Source organism: Cyclopterus lumpus, chromosome 21 (genome assembly GCF_009769545.1).
Source record: "Cyclopterus lumpus isolate fCycLum1 chromosome 21, fCycLum1.pri, whole genome shotgun sequence".
Taxonomy (NCBI): domain Eukaryota; kingdom Metazoa; phylum Chordata; class Actinopteri; order Perciformes; family Cyclopteridae; genus Cyclopterus; species Cyclopterus lumpus.
Window position 1 is genome coordinate 20,661,174 of NC_046986.1, and position 14,391 is coordinate 20,675,564.

The 14,391-nt window shown below is 43.6% G+C and overlaps 1 protein-coding gene across 2 annotated transcripts in view; it reads right to left on the reverse strand.

Annotated features, from left to right (window-relative positions):
* klf7b (Kruppel-like factor 7b) overlaps nt 1-12,778 on the reverse strand; it is a 60,494-nt gene extending 47,716 nt beyond the window's left edge. The window contains exon 1 of one of the 2 annotated variants that reach the window (XR_004611796.1): nt 12,198-12,511. Coding sequence is in view for 1 of the 2 variants with exons in the window: in XM_034561466.1 (XP_034417357.1) it covers nt 12,198-12,299 (102 nt within the window). In the remaining variant the exon portion in view is untranslated. Of the gene's footprint in view, nt 1-12,197 lie in introns of both variants that reach the window. The other variant, XM_034561466.1, reaches the window with a different exon arrangement.
* Between the last annotated feature and the right edge of the window lie 1,613 nt (nt 12,779-14,391).

The following is a 14,391-nucleotide window of genomic DNA, read 5'->3' on the forward strand; positions in this document are numbered from 1 at the left end:
AGGAAAATATATTTCAGAGTGATAGTAAATCTGAATGATCCAATCAGGAATGTTTGAGTTCCAAACTCACTGTAGGTCTCATCCAAAACACTGAGTCAGATTATTACCAGCCGCAGCAGGAACCCCAGAGGAAACGACATGATGCGGACTCAGTCAGTGACTCAGACATTTAACATTTCTGGCCCCCGCAGATGTTTTTCATTTTCCGTTTGATACCCGGCGATCCGATCAGGTGGATCCAGCCAATGAGAGCTGGAGGAAACATGAAAGCGAAGACGCGGCGCCGTTGGGGAGCCTATGAAGCGGAGGGCCTGCGAACCGGCAGCTATAAAACACCAAAGAATGCGGAGCTCACGAGCACAACGTTCACTTTCAAGCTACAAGTACGTGAAGAGTCTGAAGGGGAGACAGGTGGACGTTTCCAACACATGTTATTGCGATGGCATCAAAGACAGCTGGTGAAAGGCGATGAGGCTGAATGTGGACACCCTGTTGTACACACTTCACTGTTCTCTTGGTCTCGGATTCATTTCCTTCGGTCCAACTCGGAAGCAAAAATAAAATACTTGAAGCTAGAGATTGAGACCATAAACTCACTTACAATGTTTTTCTGAGGGAATAAATCCAGAGAGAAGTAGAGTCATTTCGCCATAGACGTCTATACAATCTGACTTCTTTTGGCAACAAGAGCAGTCGCCCCCTGCTGGCAATGACAGAGAATGCAGGTTAAAGACACTTTGGCTTCACAGAGGTTGTCGCCTGGTGTGACACCATTAGTAACAATGTGTATGCGTCCTTGTGTATCTCGTTAAAAAAAAAGCAGCTCCATACTGCGACAATAGGTCCAAAAAAAAATCATAACGCTACAGTATACACTGATATTACAAAACAATAGGGCGCTTCCTACTTTCTTGTTGAAAGATTTCCTGTCAACATATCTGGCTTTGCATAAGTCGTTGAATGTCTACCTCAAAGGACAGATTCCCAAGGTCATCCTCCTCCACTGCATATGACCCATTTACTGTGTCCCCACTCCGCACACACACACACACACACACACACACACACACACACACACACACACACACACACACACACACATACGCACAGAAACAATGTGACATCCCTGATGAGCTGGTTTCATAGAGACTCACTCTGACTGAGGCCTTAGCTACAGTTCAACGCTAATGAATGATTACATTTAGGGGTCCCTATACTCTGATGACAGTTTATAATAATTTCATGGATAAAAAATAAAGTATACGATAAAGCAGGGTATGCTTTAGGGCGGGGCTACCTTGTGATTGACAGGTCGCTACCGCGGTGTTGTCCGGTCCGGTAGTTTTCCGGTCCGATAGTTGTCCGTGTTTTCGTCTTAGAGCTTTCAGCCTTTTAACTTCATGAAAGTTCATTGTAAAAATGTCGGTTGCCGAAAACTTTCTGAGTCAGCGTTCTCTCGTTGTTAGCTCCGCCCTCTCGTGTCACTTCTGGTTGCAAAAACATGGAAGATGGCGACCAAAATGCCAAGCTAAAGGCTTCAAAACCGTGACTCCGCCCACTTTTTTTTAAATCTACAGTCTATTACTTTTCGAATTCACATTTGTCCAATTGGGATTCATACCAAGCCTTATTAATATTGTGATATTGATTTCAGCCGTGCCTCCCAATTTTTATTACAAAATGTATTTGTATTTATTTTTAGGACTAACTTTAATTCCGGAGAGCAACCAGCATGCCCAGTTGTTGACCTCCCATGCACTTCAAAAGGCAGGTCCAGGCTGCTCGGCTCTGGAGTGAACAGAACATTGTTTGCCTTTGGGGACAATTTCAGAAGGTTCAGGTTACAATTACAATGTGAAGTTACAAGGACATCGCTCCGGGGGACATTTAGGGATTATGGGGAAGCAGTAGCATTGTTTCTTTGCTTTCTCAGTGCTCTGTACACAACATGTTTTCATCTTTTAGTGAGGTCTCAGGAGGTGACACTGGTCGTTATTCAGATTGCCTGGAGACAGGGCGGTGACTGACTTCAGAAGAGCTCTAATTTAATGTGAAGCACGAGTCTACTGGATCTTTGTGAAACCAGCGACAAATGTTTGTGCGCGTGTATCCTGGATGCTGTACTGTGCCAACTGTGGGCCCAGCCAAGCTAGCACACACATATAAACACACACACACACACACACACACACACACACACACTGTACATGTGAGTGGCCCGGTGGTTGTTGGTACAGCACAGAACTAAAGAGACAGGAAGAGAGTGCATTTTTCTGACCAGATGTGCAGATATTAAAGTAATTTGCCAAAACAATTAAAATATGAATCAATGTGTTCATTAACTTCAGCTTTGGGAAGACTCCCAGAAGATCACAACATTATGAAAAAAGAGCCGCGGTACTTTTTAAAAACATTTGTTTTTTGTTAGTTTCACGGCTAAACGCATCAGGAGTTTGTCGGCCTCTCCTCTTTATTCGTTGGTAGTTTCAGTCTGGCATTAATAAGAGAGAAGAAGCAGAAGAAGAAGAAAAAGAAGAAGAAAGCAGGTCCTATAATGTTGTTGTTTATTTGGAGTAATGTGTTTCCACTTTAGACCAGAACAAAAACGTGTCTGCTATATTTAGACTGTTATTTATTTTTTAATTCCTACCCTTTACATTCAGTGCTTGGTAATGTGCACGTTCAAAATGTGCATGGACAAAAGGATTGCAGAGAGGGAGGGAGAAGAAAAGACGGACAGACAGAGAGCGTGGAGAATGGGGGGTTGGGCGGATGCCAGGTCACCAGGCTTTATCCCTGAGCCAATCGGTCTGCAAACACTGGCTCAGCAGGATGTAGAGACACACAACAAACCACACCTGTGTGTGTGCGTGTGTGTGTGTGTGTGCGTGTGCGTGGTGTGTCAACACAGCTCAGCACCAGGAGGATTCCTCCTAATAAAAAAGGAAAATCAAACACGGCTCTGCTGTGAAATGACTTCCCAAATACAAGTGTGTTTGACCAGTGAATCCAGTCTCATAACAGAAAACAGAGGAGTTATAAATAAAATAATAAACTGTTCCGAGGACACATTCAGTCAACAATACTTCACTTTCCTGTAATCCTTGAAAGTATGCTCATGGTTTGGTCCTCTTTTATAGAATATATGCACGTTAGCATAAGGAACTTATTTGGACCATCAGCTCCTGGTTTATGGCTCATGGCTGCCGTTTCATATCAAACAAAATCCATTGAGCCTATTCAGCATCTGTGTGTGTGTGTGTGTGTGTGTGTGTGTGTGTGTGTGTGTGTGTGGGTTTTAAACCAAATGCCATTTGGTGGCCTTTGCCGGTTTAATGCAAGAAAATATCACAATTTAGATTCTGATTCAACTAGCATCTAAACAGAAGTGCAAAAATAAGCAGTAAAATGTGCTGGATAAATAACAGCATAAATAATCAGATAAATAATGTAAAATATATTCATAATAAAAAACTAATATTAGTTAAGTCACCGTGAACAAAACATTTTCAAGACGTTTTTAAAGAACTTAATCAAATAATCCTCGACTGTAACTACAATCTGATTCCACACTTCATCTTCTTTTCATACATGTAATCCTGGCTGTTTATAGTTGCTTATTGTTTGTATAATGTGATTATGTAACCCCGATTACATGTATTCAGTTCCCAGCCAACCCCGTGTTTGTGTCCAGCTGACCAAACGGCCATGCAGTTGTTGAGCTGTGACAGAAGTCGGCCCCAGCTTACAGTCTTTGGCTGAACAGCCGGCTCCCCCAAGAGTTACAGCGATTCAAATCTCATCTGACAGCAGGTAGGAACAGCAAACAAGCACATTTCCTCCGATGCTTCTTCTCCCGTTAACACACAGCCAGCACACAATGGCTGCTATCCGCAGTGTGCTCGCAGCACGGAGAGATGAATGGTTAAATCTCCTTGTAAACTGTAGCAATCGGGCTCCGTGGTGGATCGCGCTGGAGAGTTGCCCACCATGAATTATTATTTTTTTTTTTTAAATAGCAAAGCACACACTCATCTTGAATGATTAGGGCTATGGCTTTCACTGTATAAGCTCTCTCCAACGCGAGCGCAGTTCATTTGTTCCGCTGCAGTCTGACTGCTCACTTTCTTATCTAATCTCTGCCACCTTAGACTGAGTGCCTTATTCACTTACTGAATTATGGGTTCCACGGGCCAACGTGTGTGTGTGTGTGTGTGTGTGTGTGTGCGTGTGTGTGCGTGCGTGTGCGTTTCACTCAAGTGATTTCAAATTACGAGGACAAGACAATAACTGTGTGTGTGTGTGTGTTTGGAAGGACGATAAAAAAAAGAAAATGAATGAATGCAGTGATTAGAGCGGCTCATATCGAGGAGAATATTGCCACCAGCTTCCACACTGTAGGAAGTGAAGGCGCATGTCTGTGCCTAAAGGGTTCTGTTTTCACAGATCTGACTTCTTTTACAGCTTTTTGTTATTTGTTTCTTGGGTTCGTGGTAGTCACTGGACAAGTATCTTAACCGCTATGACCATTAAAATACCGTAAAGAGTGCCTCATAATGTGTTTGGAAATCATATTTTAGGACTCCCATCCATCCGTGTCCTGTAAAGCGTGAGCTGTTCAGAGTCACAGTGGGCTGTAGTCAGTCCCAGCATGCACTGGGCAAGAGGCCGGTCACACTTGACAGGACGCCAGTCAATCACGGGCTGACACAGAAAGAGTTTCTGTGGACCTGAGCCTGGCGGGTTCAGTTCAAATGGAACCGCAAGCAGCTGAGAGGTAAGAAATGTCAGCCTCCTGGTTGCAATTCCAAGTTGTTGTTTTCGGTCATTTCTGACAGCTACAATATGTACTACTTGCCCCCCGACCCCCACCACAAAAGTCTGATATTATTAACACTTCATCAGCAATGCATCAAGTTTCCCTTGTTGACAAATTCTCTGCTTTAGGTTTAAATGACATGAATCAGTAACCATGTTGGATTCTTGATAGTTTGCTGACGATGAAGCGGTACATCATTTAAGTGGAAGCTCTGGATCAAATTTTATTGCAATCCCCATTCTGGTTCTTAAGATATTTCCCTATAGATATTAGATATATAGATATTTCAATGTGGACCAAAATATTGGACATCTCAGCCTTCAACGTGGTGAAAGGTGCATCACAGTCCACAAGGCCAAATGTGTTTACATGATAAGAGAAAAGCAGCTAAATTCAGACATTTAAAAGCTGGAACCAGCTAATCCCGATTTTTACGAGATACATTTGCAGTCATAAATAGAACAAAGTCGTTCTTTTAATGAATTTGACAATCGTTCAAGGGCTAGAAATATGTTGAGCTACTGCCTCACAATAACGGAAGTAGTAAAAGTTGATATTCAGGAAATATGAATTAGGTTTTAAGTTTCATTTCTGAGAAGCGTTTCATTTCTGAAAAGCGTTTCTTTTCAGCCGCTACATCCCCTTCTTCTCTTCACCTCTCTCTCTCTCTCTCTCTCTTTGTCTTCCTCCGTGTCGCTCTCTCACTTCTCTGTCGTCTCTTTCCTTTGTTTGTCTTCCTTGACTTCCGCTTTTTTTCCCCCGTCTGCTCTGCCTGTGAGGAAGCAGCTGTGCTCCACAGACAATTACATAACACGCCGTGCGTGCGTAAGTGCGTGCGAAGGATGTCCAGAGGGACAAGAATAAGATGGAGTGAAGAAAGGTCTTCCTGGCTAGCTCCCACCTGCATGTATATGCATCTTACCTCGTGTTTTGTGTCTACTGGTGTTTTCTTTCTTCCTCATTCTTTCCTCCCCTTATTCACTCACTCCCCCCCCCCCCCTCCATCCTCCCCTTCTTCCCTACATACAGAGTTACTGGGCTGTGAAATGTGAAAAACTGCAGCATGCATGGCAATTCATTATCTTGTCAAACTTCCGAAGGCCAGCTTCAAACCACACACAGAGAGAGAGAGAGAGAGAGAGAGAGAGAGAGAAAGAGAGAGAGAGAGAGAGAACCCAGTTCATGCAGTGGTCCTTGCAGTGGGTGAACAGGTTACCGAAGACATGAGAAGAGAAGAGAAGTGGAAATATCTTATGACGGTTATGAACGACGCCTTCTGTGAGTAGGGCTGGGCATCGCGGGTGATGTGGAAATATATATACAAACTAACAGTACATGAAATACACCAAACTTGATGGATGGTAAAATGTACAAATGACAGTGGGAGTCAAGGAGAGCAGAACCTCAGTCTGACAAACTCCTAAATGAGTTTGGTCATGAATTTTGGGAATTGGCCTTCGCATTTACAAAAAATAATTGCTTTTTAACTCTCTTTTGTAATAAACTGTGGCAATGTGTATCCTGGAATTGCCAGTAAATGGAAAATGTTGGCGATAAAAAAGTAACTAAGGCAGCCCAGTCACCATGAAAACATGTTGGCCTTGTACAATTTTATGTCCACGAGGGGACCGCTGTGCCCCACGTGAAACCAAAAGCAAGCGTTAACTTTATGTTGTGTAACATTGTATGGCTTGTTATGAAATATTAAATAAGAAAGTTTAATAATTAGTATTATTAACGCTATTTAAGTTGTTGCCTTGCTATTTTGTGACATTGTTACATTACATTGTTGTGTTACGTACCATCGTAAGGTTACAACGTTACATTGTTACATTACGTACCATCGTGAGGTTACAATGTTACATTGTTACATTACGTACCATCGTGAGGTTACAATGTTACATTGTTACATTACGTACCATCATAAGGTTACAATGTTACATTGTTACATTACGTACCATCGTAAGGTTACAATGTTACATTGTTACATTACGTAACATCGTACGGTAACAATGTTACATTGTTACGTAACGTACCATCGTAAGGTTACAACGTTACATTGTTACATTACGTACCATCGTAAGGTTACAATGTTACATTGTTACATTACGTACCATCGTAAGGTTACAATGTTACATTGTTACATTACGTAACATCGTACGGTAACAATGTTACATTGTTACGTAACGTACCATCGTAAGGTAACAATGTTACATTGTTACATTACGTACCATCGTGAGGTAACAATGTTACATTGTTACATTACGTACCATCGTGAGGTTACAATGTTACATTGTTACATTACGTACCATCGTGAGGTTACAATGTTACATTGTTACATTACGTACCATCGTAAGGTTACAATGTTACATTGTTACATTACGTACCATCGTAAGGTTACAACGTTACATTGTTACCTTACGTAACATCGTAAGGTAACAATGTTACATTGTTACGTAACGTACCATCGTAAGGTTACAATTTTACATTACGTACCATCGTGAGGTTACAACGTTACATTGTTACAATACGTACCATCGTGAGGTTACAATGTTACATTGTTACGTAACGTACCATCGTAAGGTTACAACGTTACATTGTTACATTACGTACCATCGTAAGGTTACAACGTTACATTGTTACATTACGTACCATCGTAAGGTTACAACGTTACATTGTTACATTACGTACCATCGTAAGGTAACAATGTTACATTGTTACATTATGAGGTTCCATCACTTTGTTGCATCACGTTGTTGTGTCATGTTACGATTTTATTTGAATACAAAACAATCTATTATTTCCAACCTTACCAAAGTTATTTTGTTGCCTGAACCGAAACAGTCGGTTTCAAGCAAGTCAGACGTTGAAATGCAACGTGTCACGATGTTTGCAAAACCTTACAATGTCAATATTGTTTTTCCTGCAACAGATTTGCTTCATAATATTAATAATAATACGTAATAAAATCACATCATAATCATAATAATACAGTATGCCCAATGAGAGTAAACAAGCCCTTTAAAACATGTTTAAGTGTAACCTACATGGCAGTATTTCCTCCCAGGCTCTGTAACATATTCAACACGCTCCATAAGTCAAACGCTCGGGCCGAGTTGTTGTGTTATTGATGGCACAGTTTTGACACAGTATCGTGTAAGAAGTACTTAACAGAGATCTGAAATGATGGTGGTTGTCGGGGAAATACACAACCTGAGAGTGAGCTCTGCCTGAGGGGAACATTTTGCCTGTATTCTACCACGGATTTTTTTGTTTTTTTTGCAGCTGTTCTGAATTGGATGACTTAATGTGGAAAAAAAACAGCATCGATTGGAGAAATTTTGCTGAAATACTGGGAGGATTGTACCGAAGAGCAGGCAACGGTCGAAACTGCAGCAGGCACAACATGCGCTGTTGAGAAAAAGATGCAGGGCTGTAGGTTGCAGGCTTGTCAGGCCTAATGGAGACGCTGTATATCTGTAACACCGAGCCGGGTTGGTCCCGCACTAATAAATCAATCAGCCTGAAAGGAGCTACAGACACGCAGAGCATATAAACCCAGGGACAAGATGAGACAGCGGCTGAGAGAGAAGCAGCCTGTTTAAAGCACTGTGCATGCAGTGTCCATTTACTGTTTAGCATGAGTCCGTAAATGCAGATCTTTACTCACAACAAACCCATGAATCCTAAACCTCTGCTTCAGTTTCCATCTCCGTCGACCCTTTGTTGTCACTGGCTATTTTCCCCTCGAATTCATCAGACTTCGGCATGGCTCCGCTTTGAAATAAATGGATTATATCTAATTGGGAAGTCTGGGTTTTCCATTTTATCCTTGGACACACACACACTCATACACACACACACACACACAAATCCCTAAAGCCCATCACATCATTTCAGACCTGCAAAGATGCAGCAATTATATGCAGAACATGGGCTCATACTGTCAGGGGGAACACGGCTGATAGGCAGGTGAGAGAGCGAGAAAGAGAGAGAGAGAGAGAGAGAGAGAGTGTGTTCGCTACATGTTTAGCCATGATGCAAAGTAGCTGATAAAAGAAGCCAGTACGAGGAAACAAAGACCAGGAGCATGATGCAGGGACAGACAGGGAAGATAAATAACACACACAAATCTGGTTGTTTGTTTGTGTGTGTGTGTGTGTGTGTGTGTGTGTGTGTGTTTGGCCAAGTGTGTGTCTGTTTCTCCGTCCGTCTGACAGCAAACGGCCAATTACTGTCGAAAGTGGCGGGATGAGTCCTGCCAGACCATAGCTTTCCATTAGTGCATGCCAGCCGAGCGTGTGTGTATGTTTGTGTGTGTGTATGTTTGTGTGTGTGTGTGTTTGTGTGTGTGTGTGTTTGTGTGTTTGTGTGTGTGATGGAGTGAATAAGGGGATAGGGGGAGACAGAAGGAACAAGAGTGGAAAAGATGTGGGTGTGCCTGGTCTCAGTGTGTGCGTGTGTGTGTGTGTGTGTGTGTGTGTGTGTCTGTTTGTCTCTCTCCTCTCTCTGAAATTGTCCCCGCTAGTGCAGATTGACGAAACACATCTTTTCCCATCAATGTTGGCTTTCCGTCCACAATAACAGCATTTTCCACTCTGAAAAGCTTGTAGCGAAAAAACGCTCTCTCTGGAGTGAATTAAAAACTCACGTCGTAGTTTCTACGCGTAAAATGGAGATGGGTAAATAGGATAGAATGCGACAAAAAATCATTGATAATAATAAAAATAATATATATGTATATATATTATTATTATTATTATTAATAATAATGCTTTTTGGTTTATAATAATGCTTTTCGGCTAGCTTCCAACAAGAGAAGGGATTAGCTCGTCTTCCATCAGTCCATCCAACAAGAGTCTTTAGCTATTGCATCTTGTTATTGCCATCATAGCCATTGTTAGACCTTTGCTCACTTAACCAGTCTGAGCAGAATTCATTCCACACGAAGCCGACACACACTTGACGAAAGGTGTCCTTCTTCCAAGTCCAGCAGGCAGATGTGTTTCAGTCCACATGAGGAACGTAGAAACTAATTTCTGATAAGAACACAAGCAAGCATATTAAAAAAGAGAGAGTATATAAAGTCCATATTCAAAACGTAAGCTTTCAATTGGCTCCAATTACCACAGGTTGTTGCCAAGGTAACGACTAATGGGGATCCGAATGGACAACAAACTCCAAGACGGCACTCATGTCATTTTAGCCACTGACGCTAAACAGTGCCATCACAGACTTTTGGAATTAGCTCCGAAACTCTGGTGTCACTTCTGCCGTCAAGTCTCCCAACGCTCCCTCACGGTGAACGCTCGTTTAAGTTGGATCACTTTTTGTACTGAACTGAAATTCGTGTGACTGTTTCCTGCAAATAAAAAGCGTGGATGAACTGAGCGGAATTACTTTTCCCCTCCAGCTCGCCTCCGTCTCTCGGCGGCGATACGAGAAGAAGAAGAAAAAAGTAGCAAGAAAAAAAAAAGCAGCTTTTCCAGCCATTCCGTGCAATAACGTCAAAACCTGCAACAACTCTATGAAACCGCTCTATCATTTAACAATATGATTACAAGGGGGGGAGGGGGGGGGGCTTACAGGGGGATGGAGCATGTGCTGTTTGGACTAAAAATAGGATGAGGCGATGTGTGAATTTGTGTCAGTAAGACAGTCAGGGAGGACAGATGAAGTCTGGGCTTCATTCAGGACTATAAACACACACACACACACACACACACACACACACACACACACACACAGCACTTTGGAATGCACATGACAATCGTCCCGGCCCCATCCCAGTGGATGTTGTCCCATGCACTGAAAATGAAATAGCAAAAAGGTGGCAACACGCTATCACACGCGAGGCTGAAGATGGCTTCCAATTAACCGCTTCCATTTCTCAAGTAAAAAATGTGTGTGTGATTCTCTTATTAAATTATTATCTCCTGAGTCTAAAACCATGGAGGAGAAGGGGGGAAAAAAGGGGGGCAATTGCAATGTGTCGCACCCCCGCTGACCACAAAAACGGACCACGTGGTCATATATGCGGTGCACAGATAAGTAAATGTCTCAGAGAAAGGTTACGAGACAGGCTCTCATGCTCAGTCTAGTGCATGTTCTATAGTGTGTGTGTGTGTGTGTGTGGGGGGGGGGGGGTGCATTATTCAGCGGGATTATCTGCAAACAAACGGCGGCAGATGTGGATATATTATTTAAAGACAAGTCACTTGCTATTAAGCATGCGTCCATCTTCCCCAGCCTGTGTGTGTCTCTGTCTGTGTGTGTGTGTGTGTGTGTGTGTGTGTGTGTGAGTGAGTGTGTGTGTGAGAGAGAGAAATCCAAACCCAGCCTGGTCTATCAGTGATCAGATCACTCCACTTTCACCTTCAATCAGCAGCTCTCACTCAAGAGTCTCAACTGTCAATCAAATCCGGCATGAAGTCTATCCTCGTTCTCGTCTAAACTCGCTTCAAACTTTAAAATTTGTAAAATAAATGCAGCAAATAAGTAACTTAACAGCTGAATTCGGTCCTCATCAGACAGGATTTCATATGACCATTACGCATGGGATCAGTGAGTGTTCAACAGATGGATCTGATGCCTAACAGACCGATATGAAATGGAAAGTATCAACATCTTACTTCAGGGCAAAGCTAGAGGGAACTCGCTGTTTGCAGCTCGACTACCAGCGTGTTGGAGTTGTTCTCCCCCCGAGCAGCGTTTAAAAGCCTGTTCAGGTTTTAGTCCAACATTCTGAATATCATCGTGGGGCATTTCACGGGACAACATGCGTCACCTTCCAGCTTTTACATGAATGATTAAATGGTTTGGTTAACCCTTAAGTGTGTTCAAGGTTCGGGCCGTCTGCAGTAGGGGGGCGTGTGCCTAAATGTTAAGATTGTTCCAACGTTTTTACGCATTTAAAAGCATTTTTTCCATTAGTGCGTAAAGCTCTGTCTGTATCCTCTTCCTCCTCTCCCTCCTGCTGCTCCTCCTCACCCACTGTGTGTGTGTGTGTGTGTGAGTGTGCGTGCGTGCGTGTGTGTGTGCGTGTGCGTGCGTGCGTGCGTGCGTTTTCTCATGTCAGCGGACCTCGCGGTGTTCCCTGTGAGCGGAAAAAAAAGAATGAAAATAAAAACGCAACTACACGGGGCCGCTGCCGCTCCAGAGCACTCTGGTGATGCAAAACACTATACACACGCACGCACGCACGCACGCGCCCACTCTCACACACACACAAACGCACACACGCACACACACGCACACAAACACACGCACACACACACACACACACACAAACGCGACCAGCGCACACATGGCATTTCATCCCAGTTTCTAACCCCTCCAATATCCCGTAAAAAGCGGATAAAAACGCATCATCTCTGACCTGCTGCCAGTTCTCCTCCAGGGAAGGCATCGCGGAGAAATAACCAGTGTCATGAACGAGTTGGAGTTCCTGGAAAATACTGTAATTCGCCAACACATCCATGCTTAATGCAAAAAAAAAACAAAAAAAACAAACAGGAAAAGTCAGCACAGAAGTCCGGAATCCAAACGATTAGAAACGCACTTCTTCTCTCCTCCTCCTCCTCCTCCTTCTTCTTCTCAGACTTGTCAGGTTGGAAAAAACAAAAACAAGTGCCGAGAGAAAGCAAATCCGAGCCGCTGCAGATGAGCGCACCTGAGCGCTTTCATTTAAAAAAAAAAAAAAAAAAAAAAAAACCTCACAGGAAAAGAAAGAGTTGATTATTTTATCTCTCTTTTTCAACGCAATGCCCTCTCCTCTCTGCTCGCTCCGTCACGCCTCTCTCCTCGGTCCGCGCTCGGGGGGGAGGGTGGGGGGGCAAGGGGGAGTGGGTGGCAGATCTATTTCCGCATTGCAAGATTGCCAGTCGGTCTCCGTACGCGCTGTGCCAGGTTGCCAGGTTCGCTTCCACCAGCAGCAGACTGGACCGCGCTGCAATCCAGGCGACCGGCGCGCACGCGAGAGAGAGAGAGAGAGAGAGAGAGAGAGAGAGGGGGGGGGGGGAGGAATGGTAGAGAGAGAGAGGCAGGGAGGGGGAGGAGCCACCTGTCAGTCAATTTCATGCGTGACCTAATAAGGTAAATAGGGTTGATGATGTCACTGGCGTCCAATTAAGGAGGCGCGGAGATTGAGGGAGAGGGCGGGGCCGCCGGGGAGCCTGGGACCGCCATTGGCTGCGGGAGGATGTCAGTCCGGCCCTAGATGGCAGCGATGGGGGTGAGTTATTTTTAGAGGCCTATATAAAAGCGTTCGGCATTCCTCTCCCAGTCATTACAGGAGGCAGCACGAGAGCGGACACACACCGCGAGCTGAAGCTGCTGCTGAAGCTGCTGCGAGGAAACGGCCACCAGATAAAAGAGCACACGTAAACATGTGCGTGAACGTGCAGAAAAAGAAGAAGCAACTGAAAGTCAGCAGTCATGTTGGAGATAATAAGTTTCTCTCTCTCTCTCTCTCCCCGAGGTGTGAGGGCTACTCAGACTGCTCTCCACGAGGTGATGTCCCATGCTGGAGGGAAGACCCCCCCCCCCCCCACCACCATTACCTGTTCAGTTCACAAGCGCCTTAACGTGCGTTTTATTTAATTTTTTTTATGCCACGCTTATCAATATGAAAGCCCATCACTGTGGCGAGGCGTCACGTCACTGTTAGGAACTACCAGACGCAGTACCACGCGCTGATGATGCTCAAGAGTGCACCTGCTCTTCACTTCTATTTATGCCCTGCGAGTAAAAGTGATCCATAGTTCTATGCGAGCACACACACACACACACACACACACACACACACACACACACACACACTCGAGTAGATGTCCTTGGTTACTCTCTGTGCTAAATGACGCAAGAAGTGACACAAGATGTGCAAACTGCGGCTAAGGAAACGCACGATGATGCCCGTCCAAAGTAACCATGTGGCGTGTCAGTCAGGCGCCTTCCCAAAGTCAATTTTCTTTTGCGATTTCGTCCACAGTCTTTCATTCGTCATTTGCATCTGCAGTACACCTTTTGAGCCACACGAGGGAGCCTGAACGTTCGCAACGTTCCGATACTTTGTTACAATTACAACAACATTGAATGACATGTGAGAGGCGAGCGTATTCAGTCCGTTCTTACCAACGACAGGAAATTAAATGGATGAGATAATCTGCCTGAATGCATTCATTTATTCTCATGAATAACGTATTTAACGTATACGTTTTCAATAAGCTATTTCTCTTCAAATGTCTCTTTTTTTCGTTTGACATCATTTTTACTTAAAAATCAACATCTTAAAAAGGGATTTTGTCAATAATTGCTGATTCCGTAAACAAATGAATATTTTCCCTTCCAGTGTGAGTTTGACGTCTTCACAAAACAAGAATCAATGGTCTTGAAATTAAAAAAAATTGCGTTGTAAAGAAAAATTGGAAATGATCTCACTGTCACTCTATTCTCATCCCTTTCTTCTTCTCACTGAATTCCCTCATCCTTCTGTGATTATATCATCCCTGTACTGTTCATTTTCATATTACTTTCTTGCACTCTTTCTTCCCATTTCGTTTCTTCCTCACATC